Genomic DNA, 15,739 nt, shown 5'->3' with positions numbered 1-15,739 from the left:
CAGTCTTCAGAGGACTATGACGGTGGTAGAGGGGGAAGGGAGGGATGAGGGAGGAGACCAGTGCAAACGGGACATTACAAAGCTAATATCTGCCTGATCCAGTCACTCACTGAAACTTCAGGGTCAGCTAGCAGGCGGTTCCTGTGTACAACGGGTTTTGCAAAAAGGTGACATGAAAGAAGGAAACTAACGTTAGTTGTTTGAGAAAGAAAGTATACTGAAGAAGAGAGGCAAGAAAATCTGCAGTAGGGAAGGAGCCACACCATTTTACAGTGGAAAGGTAATTTTTTGCACATTTGTTTGTCAAATTAATCTGTGTCTGTGACCCCTAAATGAAAAGCACCAGAAATGTACAGTCACACTCTCCTCCCGGTGAAAAGTAGTAATATATTTTTGTTCAATAATAGTTTATATTGTGAGGGAATTTTATGGAAATTTTATGGATCATATCCAAGATTTATTGTGTGTGTGTGTGTGTGTGTTCACATAGCAAGTGCCACAAACACATTTTGTGGGCTTGTACTAATAAGAGTACAACGACACATCAGAGTTTTATTGACAGGCGCAATGGTGACAAAGCTATAAATAAGCTTGCTCTAAAATGTCTTGAAACCAAATTGATATTGATCTAAAGTTTCTTGCTGGGTGGATGAAGGTTAAATATTACCAGACAGATCCTCATTCAGGAAATAAGGCACAACAGCATCAACTAATAATAGAAACGCTTTATATTACGTTTTTGTTAACATAAGTAATGCAATAGCTGACATGAAATAATAAACCCTGTTCATGTTCATTACATGTTCTGGTTGTTTTAAATAAACATTAGTTAATGTATTATGAGCAAACATGAATTAACAATGAACAAATGCCTTTACCTATTGATTAACTAATGCTGTAAAACATGTTTTCTCATGAACTCTCTTCATGAACTCCTTTAGTTTGAATTGTGTTGTGTTGTATTTGTATTGGTACAAAACAATGGAAGCTCACAAGATCAAATGACACTAAAGTGTTTGCCTGTACTGGGAGTCTGGAATCTTTTTCGATAATGTTTAAAGAGTTTTAATTTTGAATTAGTTTTTAATATTATTAAAAGCCCTGCACAGATCTGATTTCATGTTTAAATGAAAATGAATCAGATCTATTTTCACAAGGTGATATAATAGCGCAAGACATTCCTCTGTCATTCAGAGGGAGACTTTCACTTCCACAATAGCTCACTCGCTTTTGTAATGTCCAGTGCAAACATAAATGGATTGCACAAATCCTTTGAGGGAAAAGACTAACATCTGCTGTAGCTCTCTGTTGAATAGTTCCTTTAACTGAAAAACGAATTACGCTTCTGAGACTGCTCTGTGTCTGGCTGAAACAAACAGTAAAAATATCTTACAGTTTGTTCAACATTATTAAATGTGTATGTGTGTGTGCAGAGATGGAGTACAAAGTTACCGTGGCCACCGGGACCTCGGAGTATTCAGGAACCAATAACTATGTGTACATAACTCTGGTTGGAGAGAGAGGAGAGAGTGAGAGAACCGTGCTGGACAATCCAGGCCTAGACTTCTGTAGAGGAGCGGTAAATGCAGTGAATATGTTTGTGTGCTTCTGAGAAGCACTTCAATGTATTAAGTACTTCACAGACCAGGCTTAAAATAGTCCTAGACTAAAATGATATATCTTAAAATATGTCAATGCTGTTGTTTTGTCTCAAGAAGCACACCAGTAATGTTTTTTTTCTAAGGAAATATGTAAAAATCTACTTAAATGTCCTAATTGAACCAAATCCTAATCCTGGCTTAATCTAAGCCCTGTCTGTGAAACTAGGCCTAAATGTCTTAAATATAATATTTCTTCAATTCCCCACGTAAAGTGCAGTAGAGATCTTTTGTTATTTTAATAGGTATTTTAAGAGAGGCTAAAGTATTTGACATCACATTTTAGAAGAATTCCAATGAAAAATAAATAAATAATTTATTCAAAATATCACATCACACTTTCCAAAAATGTAAATCTTATCTCTTAGTCTCTAAAAAAATAGGGACACACCAATGTTAAAATTCTGACCGATAACGATAAGCCGATCATTTTTTTCATGCAATTCATACTATTTAGTCATACTATTTTGTAATACTATTGTAATGTATGTAGTATTGTAATGTATTGTAATGTCTAATGTAGGCCTATGTCTATATGAAAAATGAAACACTTAAAGCTAAAAATGAAAAAGTGTACTGTTAAATCACAACATTATAATTCACATTATGAAAAATAGATAATCATTCTGATATTTGATAAAGATCACGTTTAATTGTGTTATTGAATTAGTGTTTTTAAAGATGAACTTTAAGCGAGCATTAAATGATGGCCATGTGTTTAGAAAAAAATACTTAAAAGTAATGCATGACAATATTGCTTTACTCTCTAAAAAAGTAACTAATCACATAACTTACATTTTATGGAAAGTAATATTACATTACTTGTAGGTGACTTTTTCTCACCTGAGCTGGGCTTGCTTGTTTGTTTTATTAAAAACAATTTGTTTATATATTTTTAGCAAATGTAAAGGCCCTTTTACACCAAAAGTGAAAGCCTCAGGCTGAAGGAAATGCAAATTCTGGCCTGTACAATAAAGGACACAGCTTAAACAAACCTCTCTGCTGTGCTGCCGTTCTGGATTTCAGAAGAATATGATGCAGAAAAGGAAATTTAACACTCTTACTTCAGCAATAGAAAAAAATGAAACGCAAATGTGATGAGTCATTTTGGTTTATTAGAATGGCTGAATCGAATCATCAAAGGTCAGCAGCAAAAAACATAGTATATTTTTGTAATTTAACATTTTCATACTTTTTTTATGAGTTTGCATTTCACTGTTTCTGAGAAATACAATCAGTTTATGTGCAAGTGAGATGAGTAAATGCATGCTCACTTAAGTCTAGAACTACGATAAGCATCATATTTACACAGCGCACACAACGCCTCTGCCCTTACTCTTGATTTTTTCTCAACATGAAGACAGAAGAGGTGTGTCAGTTAACTCATGGGAAAACAAAGTAACTTAAAAGTACATAAAAGTAATGCTTACTAACTTTACTATTTACATGAAAAAAGTAACTCTTAACTTGTAATGCGTTAGCCCAAAACTGATGATGGCAAAGGTATCTAAATGTACAAATGTGAAATGAGCAACACAATTAAATATACAATATTGATGGTAATAATAAATGAAAAGACCTCTGTTTCCATCATTTTGCAGGAGGATGATTACACGGTTAGCAGCGCAGCTGATTTGGGTCCCCTGATACTGGTGCGACTGGAAAAGCAGAAGTACTGGGTGGAGGATAACTGGTTCTGCCGATATGTGAAAGTCCGTGTACCTGGAGAAAGATGCATCTATACTTTTCCATGTTACCGCTGGCTAGTGGGAGATGGAGTGGTAGTAGAGCTCAGAGAAGGCACAGGTCAGTTATAGTGTCAGCTGCTCAGGCAGCAACAACTAAGATTGATCTGAGAACAAGATGAAACCCTGTGATTAAAAGCTTAAATCTGGTTTCTCCTTACATAGCCAAAAAGCTGAGTGACGACACCTTGCCACTGGAGATAGCTCACAGAAAGTCAGAGCTTCAGGAGAGGCAGAAAGTTTACAGGTCCCTTGCGAAATTGCATACACTTTCTTATCACTGCATTCCAAACTTTGTAATGAATGTAGGCTACTCCTTACATATAACTGTTAAACTCCATGTCACACCTATTAGATGGCTTGCATGGGCCCCCGGCATTCCAAAATGCATTGATGCCAAGTCAGAGGCCGATCTCCCCCAGGACGTTCGCTTCGACAATGAGAAACGCAGTGACTTTGTGGGATCCCTTCACTATGCGTGAGTAAAAATGCACAGCAGGTTGTAAGAAAAAATGAAGTGGACGTCGAAGATCTCAAAAATGAAGTTTATTTACAGTTGCAAGGCACACGAAGCACCTTGGGTTCACCGGCGTCAGAACGAACCCCGAACTCATCCCAGCGCAAACATTTTATACCGTATTACATCTGTTTTCCCCCTCAGCATGTAAATGAAGCTTTCTCATAAATGTAAATCAAGACAAACAGATTCGTCTTCTCTATCAGCGTGGAGCTGAAACTCTGTCTTTAAATGTAAATTGAAGAGAACGTTACAAGTGGTGCCTCCGTGTCTATGTCTTTGTTGTTCCAAACTCTGTCTTTAAATGTAAATCGAAGAGAACGATACAAGTGTTAGAGTGATACGGTCAAATGTTTAAAGGTGATAATATCTCTCAGAAACTCCCTAATCAAGATGGTTCTTGAATACCCACTGTCTTTCCCACTCTATAGTTGATAGACATGAGTCTGTGATACGTTTAAGATTGTAAGGAATTGATTCTATGATAAATAAGCCCTTTTAAGTGAAGGAACATTTCAATATAATCTACACTCACCGGCCACTTTATTAGGTACCCCATGCTAGTAACGGGTTGGACCCCCTTTTGCCTTCAGAACTGCCTCAATTCTTCGTGGCATAGATTCAACAAGGTGCTGGAAGCATTCCTCAGGGAGTTTGGTCCATATTGACATGATGGCATCACACAGTTGCCGCAGATTTGTCGGCTGCACATCCATGATGCGAATCTCCCGTTCCACCACATCCCAAAGATGCTCTATTGGATTGAGATCTGGTGACTGTGGAGGCCGTTTGAGTACAGCGAACTCATTGTCATGTTCAAGAAACCAGTCTGAGATGATTCCAGCTTTATGACATGGCGCATTATCCTGCTGAAAGTAGCCATCAGAAGTTGGGTACATTGTGGTCATAAAGGGATGGACATAGTCAGCAACAATACTCAGGTAGGCTGTGGCGTTGCAACGATGCTCAATTGGTACCAAGGGGCCCAAAGAGTGCCAAGAAAATATTCCCCACACCATGACACCACCACCACCACCCTGAACCGTTGATACAAGGCAGGATGGATCCATGCTTTCATGTTGTAGACGCCAAATTCTGACCCTACCATCTGAATGTCGCAGCAGAAATCGAGACTCATCAGACCAGGCAACGTTTTTCCAATCTTCTATTGTCCAATTTCGATGAGCTTGTGCAAATTGTAGCCTCAGTTTCCTGTTCTTAGCTGAAAGGAGTGGCACCCGGTGTGGTCTTCTGCTGCTGTAGCCCATCTGCCTCAAAGTTCGACGTACTGTGCGTTCAGAGATGCTCTTCTACCCACCTTGGTTGTAACGGGTGGTTATTTGAGTCACTGTTGCCCTTCTATCAGCTCGAACCAGTCTGGCCATTCTCCTCTGACCTCTGGCATCAACAAGGCATTTCCGCCCACAGAACTGCCGCTCACTGGATGTTTTTTCTTTTTCGGACCATTCTCTGTAAACCCTAGAGATGGTTGTGCGTGAAAATCCCAGTAGATTAGCAGTTTCTGAAATACTCAGACCAGCCCTTCTGGCACCAACAATCATGCCACGTTCAAAGTCACTCAAATCACCTTTCTTCCCCATACTGATGGTAAATGGTAAATGGTAAATGGACTGCATTTATATAGCGCCTTCATAGACCTAATGGCCACCAAAGCGCTTTACATTTTGCCTCACATTCACCCATTCATTCACACACCGATGGCGGTGTCAGCCATGCAAGGCGCCAGCCAGCTCGTCGGGAGCAGCTGGGGTTAGGTGTCTTGCTCATGGACACCTCGACACTTAGTCAGGTGGAACCGAGGATTGAACCACCAACCTTTCAGTTCGTGGACAACCCACATGAACCACTGAGCCACTGCCGCCCCGCGTTCAAACTGATGCTCAGTTTGAACTGCAGGAGATTGTCTTGACCATGTCTACATGCCTAAATGCACTGAGTTGCCGCCATGTGATTGGCTGCTTAGAAATTAAGTGTTAACGAGCAGTTGGACAGGTGTACCTAATAAAGTGGCCGGTGAGTGTATATTGGAGTGGAAGTTTGATCGGAGCAGACTGTAATTTCTTACAAGGTTTTGCTCAAGTATTATGCTTTATTAAAGTGACCTGATATTTTAAGGTGCGTAATCATATGTGTTCCTCTGCCTGCACATCATTGTATTAGATAAACCACTGTTTTATCTAACCATTTTTTTTTCCGGCCTGTCAGGCTTTTGGAGCTCTCTCTGAAAAAACTGGCAATCAAGTTCGGGAAGTCGTGGAATGACCTGGACGATTTCAAAAGGATCTTCTGGAAGCTAAGAAGTCCTATAGCTGGTAACAACAATTTTTATACGTTTTCGGTTGCAGCCCATACGTAATGCATATGTAAAATAATGTGATTATCAATATTAAACGTATAAATCAAACCTGCCTAATGTTACTTAATGAAATGTCAAGCCAGGACGAGCTAGAATGTGCAAGCTAAATGTGCAAGGTTGTTCATGTTTTGATCATCCTTCTGAATCTGATCCATGATGTAGTCGGACAAAAACGCAATTTTCTTATCTTTTTGCTTAAAAGTTAGCTTTTTTTATGAAACTTGCCCAAACTTGAAAGTGTTAAATGCAGGGAATGTATTAAGCTAGAACAAACAAGTTTTTAGTATTAAAAGCCGATGGCTCTGTTCTTTCTTTTGCTATTATTACATGTTAAATGAGTAGTTCACTTTTAAAAAAACTTTTGCTGGTAATTTATTCACCCCCATGTCATCCACGTCTTAAAGAAATTAAGGTTTTTGATGAAAACATTCCAGGATTTTCTCCATATAATGGACTTCAATGGGAACCAAATGGTTCAAGGTCCAAATGAAAGTTTCAGTGCAACTTCAAAGGGCTTTAAACGACACCAGACAATAAATAAGGGTCTTATCTAGGACCCTTCGAGCCATGACTCATCATTTTGATGAACGAGTTTGAACAGGAGAGCCACAAATGCTTGCACAGAACACAGCAAGGCGAGACTTTGTGCTTATAAAACGTAAAGTTTTTTATTTATTTTTTAAATGACCTATCGTTTCGCTAGATAAGACCCTTATTCACCGTCTGGTGTCATTTAAAGCCCTTTGAAGCTGCACTGAAACTTTCATTTGGACCTTGAACCGTGTGGTTCCCATTGAAGTCCATTATATAGAGAAAATTCTGGAATGCTTTCATCAAAAACCTTAATTTCTTTTCGACTGAAGAAAGAATGACATGGACATCTTGGATGACATGGGGGTGAGTAAATTATCAGCAAACGTTTTTTAAAAAGTGAACTACTCCTTTAAGATATTCAAACTAAATATTCCAGAGGCCATGAAAGTTTTGTGAAAATATTAAAAAAAATGTTGCCGCTGGCTTGTATTTTATTTATAATAGGCTGCCAGGGAAAAAGTTAAAGGAGAACTCCGGCGAACAATGAAACTTTGGTCTAATAAAACATCGGTACATAGTCAACCGTTCTCTGGGATTTGTTTTCATGATAATCGAATGTAAAGAGTTTTATCTCTTAAAACTGTTTAGCGTATAATGCTAGTAAATGGGGGCATTGAGTAAGTAAAAAGAAATCGCTAGTTTATACCACTAACAAGGCTCAAAATAGCCCCACACTCACACAGTAACATAATAAGGCTCCATACATACAAAACGAAGCATTGAGAACTTTGTAAGTGTACAGACCGTTTAATAAGAAGATACTTTATGAAGACAGTTCACTTCGCGTATACAGACAGGAGCCATCTTAAAAAATAGTCTCGATAAGTCAAACCACGAACGTCGTGCTGAGTGATCTGAACTCTATGAAGTTCAACGAACTTCTGAACTGTATGAACGGCGTTCGGGGATCGACTTATCGAGACTATTTTTTAAGATGGCTCCTGTCTGTATACGCGAAGTGAACTGTCTTCATAAAGTATCTTCTTATTAAACGGTCTGTACACTTACAAAGTTCTCAATGCTTCGTTTTGTATGTATGGAGCCTCATTATGTTACTGTGTGAGTGTGGGGCTATTTTGAGCCTTGTTAGTGGTATAAACTAGCGATTTCTTTTTACTTACTCAATGCCCCCATTTACTAGCATTATACGCTAAACAGTTTTTAGAGATAAAACTCTTTACATTCGATTATCATGAAAACAAAACTCAGAGAACGATTGACTAGGTACCGATGTTTTATTAGACCGAATGTTCATTGTTCGCCGGAGTTCTCCTTTAAGTTAGTTACCACAAAATCTGCATTTCATGAAATCTCTCAATTCTCTCTTCCCAGAAAAAAAATATTTTGTAACATGTTTATGTAACCTCTCATAAACCTCTCATAGACTAATCACAAATCAATGGCATGTGAAAATTCCACATTTACAACAGTGTTGGGACGTTTCACCCATTTTTAACTCTAGGTTATGAAAGCTCACAATGCGTCTGACAATGAATTTTAATGCTGAAGGTATAAATTGTGAAAAAAAATAGGTGCTTGAATATAAACATTCTGTTTGGTTTATCAAAAAAAAATCAATAATAAACTAAACTGCACTTACCTCAAAAAATAGGCTTCTGTACAGTCTCATAATTTCACATGCTGATGAGAAAAATGAAAATATCAACATGTTATCTGGAGTAAAGAAAAAACTGTAATTTGTTTCTTTTTTTTCAATACAGTATATATAACAACCAGAGTGGAGTGGACATTTCCACAGAAAGACTTATCAAGTCTGTCGTTAGCTGTATTGGCGCTACACTATTAAATGAATAACATGAATTTGTGATGAATATTCTGTTCAGAATACACCATGAAGCACTGGAGAGAAGACTGGTTTTTTGGTTACCAATTCCTGAACGGCTCAAACCCACGGATGATTGCCAGGTGCAAAGAGGTGCCCTCAAACTTCCCTGTCACTGGAGACATGGTACAGTCCTTTCTCATACCTACAACCACTTTGAAGGAGGAACTCAAGGTGAGAGTTAGTGTTTATTTTCTTGAATACAATGGATTATTGGAACAGTGAATCGAAGAATGTTTCGTTGTCTCTCCTTTGAAGAAAGGAAATATATTCCTGGTTGACTATGCGATAATGGATGGGATTCCTGCCAATGTAATCAGAGACAAGATACAGCACATTGCTGCCCCGCTTTGCTTACTGTATGAACACCCCGAGAAAGGTCTCATTCCCATTGCCATACAGGTAAAACCGGTCAACACACATTAACTGTCCTTTGCATAATAATAATAATATGTGATGAATATAGAGCAGAGTTTCTCAATCTTACTCCTTATCAGCTGAGACCATCCGCATGTTCACATATTCTTGTGCTTTTGCTGAATTGGAAGATAAGAAATGCCTTGTGGCAAAACAGTGGCAAAGGAGTGGCAAAACAGTTGTATGTGCCACAATCTTAACTGCTGTTATTAATGTAATAATAATAATAATAATAGTACACTCTCAAAAAAAAGTTACAAAAGCTGTTACTGAGGCAGTACTCTTTCAAAAGGTACCCCTGTCAAAAAATGTATCCCTTAAAACACATATTTGATCGTGCCTAAAAAAGGTTGAATGTAACTCTACACCCTTGCCTCATATGCAGTTCTATTAATATGCAAATTGGACCCGCCTCCACTCGCACCAGCTCAGAGATCCACTCGTTGACGACGATCACTCGTTGACGTGATTGGTTACAAGGTAGTTTGTGACGTCAGAAACACCCGCAATTTCAAACTGCTAGTTTGTGGACTGTCTTTGGTTCACTTTAGTTTTAAGAAAATACTCAGCAATGATGTTGACTTATGCATTTGTACATGGTTTGCCTTAAAGCATCTTAAAGCATTAAAAAGCATGCCTTAAAGCATCTTGATTTTCACCACAGGGGGACTTTAAAGAAAAACATTATTAGCAGGCCTATTGAAAGGTGACAATCTGTGACCGTAACATTACGGAGGGTGCATCCAGGAATGACAATAACTGATTGTTCCTGTTTTTTCAGCTTGAACAGAAACCTGATAAGGACACACCCATATTTCTACCTAGCGATCCCCCTTTGGCCTGGTTATTGGCTAAGATGTGGGTTCGTCATGCTGAATTCCAGATCTTTCAGGTGTTATCACATCTGCTACGCACACACTTGGTGGTAGAAGTGATCTGTATGGCCACCTTGCGTCAGCTGCCTGCTGTTCACCCTATATATAAGGTTGGAGGAAGTGCCAAAAAGTGCTTTTTAGAAAAGAACCATTTGCATGTTTCAAAACTAATCACTGGTCATTCATTAAACTGTCCAGTTGTATTGTATGTTACGGGTCTTCTCTTTCTGTCGTTTTTTTGCAGCTCTTGACTCCACACTTGAGGTATACGCTTGAGATTAACTGTCGTGGCAGAACACAGCTCATCTCCCCAGATGGTATCTTCAAAAGGGTGAGCATCCTCAAACAATAAAGCCCACAAAAATGCACCTTTTTACTGTATCATCTTCACTCTAGGGGCTTTAACTCTAATGACACACAACTCTACCTTCAAGTTACGCCCTCTAGCTCCCCCTCTGCCACGGCTACACGGCTTAGCTCCTGCAGCTAAATGGCTCCAAAACAGAGGCCATTCAAACTGGAACCGCTCATCAACTCCGCTTCTCTTCAATCACCACTGTTTCATTTTTTGGACACACCACTCCCCTCTTTTCCTCTGTTATTAACCTAGGGGTAAAATTCGACCCCACCTTTCCTATGACAGTCATGTCACCTGGCAATATCTCCAAACTGCGGCCCTCCCTCACCCTTTCTGCTGCAGAGAAACTCATCCATGCTTTTGTGTCCTCCAGGCTGGACTACTGTAATGCAGGAGCCTTCAAAAGCTCCAGTATGTTCAGAACAGCGCTGCCAGGGTCCTGATGGGGGTGCAAAAACATGAGCACATCACCCCCATCCTCCATTCACTGCACTGGTTACCCATTCAGTCCCGCATAGAATATAAGGTCCTCCTTCAGACCCATCACTGTCTGCACGGTGTGGCCCACACTTATCTCACTGAGATACTCACACCTATTTCATCAACCAGAACCCGATCAGGCCAACAGCACCGTTTGATCATGCCCAGGACACGGCTCAAAACAATGGGTGACAGGGCCTTTCAAGTCGCTGCTCCCTGCCTGTGGAATGCTCTCCCAGACCACCTCAGGGCCCCGCAAACAGTAGACACATTTAAAAAGGACTACAAACCCATCTTTTTACACAGGCTTATTTTAATAGCTAATGTTTGTTTTTAGTCCCGCCATCTAACATGTTGTGTTTTTATTGTATACTATACTGTATTGTTTATGTTTACTTTTAATTATGTTTTACTGTAGCACTCAAAGAGACACTTTGAGATTTGGTGTCAAATGTAAAGTGCTTTACAAATCACCATTATTATTATTATAAAGACCACAACTTAGTGGTCTGTATACAACATACCCCTGAGCTTTATAGCTTTTTGCTACTAAATCATATTATAAATAGCTTTACTGTCACTTTTGATCAGCATCCTTGCTGAATAAAAGTATTAAAGGAGTAGTTCACTTTTGAAAAAACTTTTGCTGAATAATTTACTCACCCCCATGTCATCCAAGATGTCCATGTCTTTCTTTCTTCAGTCGAAAAGAAATTAAGGTTTTTGATGAAAACATTCCAGGATTTTTCTCCATATAATGGACTTCAATGGGAACCAAACGGTTCAAGGTCCAAAAGACAGTTTCAGTGCAAACTGTTCAAACGGCTTTAAACGATTCCAGACAATGAATAAGGGTCTTATCAAGCGAAACGATCGCTCATTTAATAAACAGATAACAAAGTTTGAGTTTTATAAGCACAAATGGTCGCCTTGCTCTGTTCTGTGATGCGCGTTCGTGACTCTCCTGTTCGAACTCATTCATCGAAATGAACGAATCTTTTCCGAGTCAATTCGTTCCTTTTGTTCGTTGAATGAACCAAATGACACAAAAAAAAGATTCGTTCATTTTGATCATTTTGACCATTTGGTTCCTATTGAAGTCTCCATTATATGGAGAAAAATCCTGGAATGTTTTCATCGAAAACTTTAATTTCTTTTCGACTGAAGAAAAAATGACATGGACATCTTGGATGACATGGGGGTGAGTAAATTATCAGCAAAAGTTATTTTTAAAATTGAACTACTCTTTTAACCTACTTTTTAAATAAAAAAAGGCTGAGCTCGAATTTATGAACAGTAGTATAATCAGTTGAAAAATTGTGTTTTTCAGGTGGTATCAACAGGTGGAGATGGACTCTTGATTTTGGCAAAGAGGGAGTATAAGGTATTGACCTATCGCTCCCTCCAGCCCAGATTTGACTTCTTGGACAGAGGGGTTACTAAGCTAAGAGATTATTTCTACAGGGACCATTCTCTGATGCTGTGGGATGCGATTAAAAAGTAATTTAATCAAATAGGATTTCTTCATTCGGTGCTTTTGATTCTTATGAATGTGATTATATAATAGAAATCATTTTTCAGACATTTACACATGAATGAAGCTGTGCATAATATGTAAATAAAGTTCCTGGACAAACAGACCCGTTTCCTTATATGCTCTTTTTCTCTCAGTTTTGTTTCAGGAATCATTTCCTTGTACTACAAGAGTGATAGTGAAGTGGAACAGGACTCAGAACTGCAGGCCTGGATTAATGATGTGGCTGTGGAGGGCTTTGTGGATGTGCCTAGTTTTGGTAAGATATAAATACATTACTGCATCACTGAACTCACAGATGTTATGTAGTGGATAACTGATAAACCCTGTGCAGTGTATTTATTGAGGCTTGACAATATACACTACCATGTAAATGTTTGATGTCAACATCATTTATTTTAAAGTTTACTGTTATTCAGTAAGGATGCATTTGATTGATCAAAAGTGACAGTGAAAACATTTATAATGACACATTTGATTTCTGTTTTAAAATATACATTACTTTTTAACTTTCTTTTCATTAAAGTTTTAAAATATACATTACTTTTTAACTTTCTTTTCATTAAAGAAAGCTGAAAAAAATAAGGTTTCCACAATATATTAAGCAGCAACATTGTTTTCAACATTGATTTTTTTTTTCAACATTGTTATTTAAACACCAAATCAACATATTATAATGATTTCTGGAGGATCATGTGACACTGATCATGTGAAAATTCAGCTTTGCCATCATAAATTACATATTTAAACTAGGGCTGTGCAAAAATTAATTGCGATTAATCGCATTCAAAATAAAAGTCTGTGTTTACATAATATATTTGTGTGTGCTGTATATAATTATTTTGTATATATAAATACACACACATGCATGTATATATTTAAGAAAATGTGTTATTCATATCTAAAAATATTTATATTTATATAATATAGATTTTGTATTTATAAATATATACAGAATTTAAGCGCAAATAATTCTTAAATATATACATGCATGCATAGGTATTTATATATAGAAAATAATTATATACAGCACACACAACTATATTATGTAAACACAGACTTTTATTTTGGATGCGATTAATCGCAATTAACTTTTGCACAGCCCTAATTGAAACGTTATTTAAAATACAAAAGTAATTTTAAGTTGGAAAGGTATTTCACAATACTGTTGTTTTTACAGATTCTTTTATCAAATAAATGCAGCCTTAGTGAGCATAAGACTTTAAAAAAAAAAAAAATGTTTGAAAAATCTTACCCGCCCAAAACTATAGAATGGTAGTGTAAATCATCCATACAATACACACATCAAAAATATTGCATTTTAAAAATGACAAAAGAAAACATCAGGGTATACACATGATGTAACTCAGGTAAACCCATGGATAAACCATAAAACAGGAAAATGAAGTCAGAGCATAAAGGATAGAGATACAGTGCCCCCATGTGGACATTAGCAAAAGAAACATGTCTGTGATGCTCAGGATGTGCTAAAATACAAAATAAACTATTTCAAATAAACTGATGCTGTAGCCGGGTTTCAAAGTATCTGTCAAAATATCAAAATGAACACCATGAGCTCAATAAATGGTTCTTGAAATTGACTGTCAGGAGTAACCACTGTCGTTTCTTGCATGCCAGGCCTAGCCAGCGAGCTGAAGACAAAAGAAGAACTGATCACACTGTTAAGCGTGGTAATCTTTACCAGCACAGCCCAACATGCTGCCACCAACAACGGACAGGTAACAAACACATCTCTAACATCTTACATCAAATCTTAAAACTTACTTTAAAGACATCAGACATACGTTTTCTACACTATATTAAATACAGGTTACCAGGAACGCAATAATTTACAGGGAGTGTGTTACTAGGGATGAATGGAGGGCAATTTTCCATATTCGTTTGTTTTTTCTAGAATAAATTGATCAACCAATGACTTAAGAACAGTCTAAAAGTAGATAATTTAATGAAATATTTGCCATTATAGATTAAGATTTTTTTTTTTTATCATAGAAACTCTTGTGTTACAGCTGCCCCTAACCACACAGCAAATATCAAACCACTTGTATGCTTGATTGTGATCTCTGTTGATCTTTCTCTCTGTACTGTAGTTTGATTGGTGCGCATGGGTTCCCAACACACCTTGCACCATGCGGCACCCTCCACCAACAGATAAGGATGCTGTCACCATGGGCCTGATCATGGACACACTCCCTGATATCAGCCAGTCCTGTGTGCAGATGGCCATCACGTGGCATTTGGGTCGGGCACAGCCAGATGCGGTGGGTCAACAGTGCTGGCTGTCACAAGTGTGCTTTTACATCATTTATGGTTGTATAAGGTACATTATAATCCAGGGGTTCTCAACTCTGGCTTTCAAGGTCCACTTTCCTGCAGAGTCTGGCTCCAACCTTGATCAAACCAAACATGCCTGTAACTTTCTAGTAATCCTGAAAGACCTCGATTAGCTGAACTTGAAACATCTGAAAGACATTTCTTCCCATGAAGCATTAAAGTTTAATACAGTGATTCATTGTAACACCTCTCTGTTTCTTTTCTTTCCTTCAGATCCCAATGGGTCAGTATGTGGAAATGTACTTCACTGAGCCTGCTGCTTTGAAGGTGATTGACAAATTCAGAAAGAAGCTGAAGGAACTGGAGGAGCAGATAATATCTCAGAACGAGGGACGGGAACTCCAGTACCTTTACCTGTGTCCAAGCCACATGGAAAATAGCATCACCATTTAGAGAAACTCTCATTTGGATTGTATATGTATATATACATCAGTGAAAATTTTCCAGAGTAGCTAAGACTTAAAATTAGCACTTTTAATTAACAACCAAAGTGCCTTTCCTAGATATAGCCTTGAGCAATGCCTGTCTCAGGAGTTGCATTTATTGCAGCAGAAACACTGTCGTAATTATGTCATTTATTTAGTTTGTAACATTTTTCAAAGCATTGTTGCAATTTTTTTTCCATTAATTTTAGAGGGTTTTTATTTATTTTACTTTTTAAAATAATAAAAATAGATGCATTTAAACTTTATATTTAAAGGGACTGTTTGGATTGTACTATACTGGTTTCTCTGGATATTTAATCTTTCCATCAGCGTCATACAATGCACTTTATATGAAAAATGAATTATTATTACTATGATTTTTCCTAACAGCTATATGAAAAAAAGTCCCTGTACAGTTCATTTACATTGCAAATAAAGTCAAATTCCATTTCCATTTATTTCATCTAGAATTGTTTTAATATCATTTTATTTCTGCATCAAACATTCAGAAGGACTACACTTACCAATTTCTATAGTGACAAACTGTATCAAGGCAAGATC

General features: G+C 37.7%; 1 protein-coding gene across 1 annotated transcript; it reads left to right on the top strand.

Annotated features, from left to right (window-relative positions):
• The first annotated feature begins 97 nt into the window (after positions 1-97).
• alox12 (arachidonate 12-lipoxygenase) lies at positions 98-15,645 on the top strand. The gene is made up of 15 exons (XM_089129632.1): positions 98-280; positions 1,434-1,579; positions 3,260-3,464; positions 3,569-3,650; positions 3,759-3,881; positions 6,147-6,253; positions 8,736-8,908; positions 8,993-9,136; positions 9,933-10,136; positions 10,271-10,357; positions 12,195-12,364; positions 12,536-12,657; positions 14,037-14,137; positions 14,510-14,680; positions 14,967-15,645. Exons 2-15 carry the CDS (start codon positions 1,436-1,438, stop codon positions 15,144-15,146), a joined length of 2,013 nt encoding a protein of 670 aa, XP_088985758.1. The 5' UTR covers positions 98-280; positions 1,434-1,435; the 3' UTR covers positions 15,147-15,645.
• The last annotated feature ends 94 nt before the right edge of the window (positions 15,646-15,739 follow it).

This window comes from Pimephales promelas, chromosome 1 (genome assembly GCF_988280905.1).
Source record: "Pimephales promelas chromosome 1, fPimPro1.hap1.1, whole genome shotgun sequence".
In the NCBI taxonomy this organism is placed as follows: Eukaryota; Metazoa; Chordata; class Actinopteri; order Cypriniformes; family Leuciscidae; genus Pimephales; species Pimephales promelas.
The sequence above is the reverse complement of the archived record's forward strand: the minus strand, read 5'-3'. Positions and strand labels throughout refer to the sequence as shown.

What these genes read in the sequence shown, in the direction of transcription:
- alox12 (XM_089129632.1), top strand. Translation starts at nt 1,436, where the DNA reads ATGGAGTACAAAGTTACCGTGGCCACCGGGACCTCGGAGTATTCAGGA. An exon ending in TCATTCCCATTGCCATACAG is followed by an intron (nt 9,137 to 9,932) that starts GTAAAACCGGTC and finishes CTGTTTTTTCAG; the next exon opens with CTTGAACAGAAACCTGATAA. An exon ending in CAGATGGTATCTTCAAAAGG is followed by an intron (nt 10,358 to 12,194) that starts GTGAGCATCCTC and finishes TGTGTTTTTCAG; the next exon opens with GTGGTATCAACAGGTGGAGA.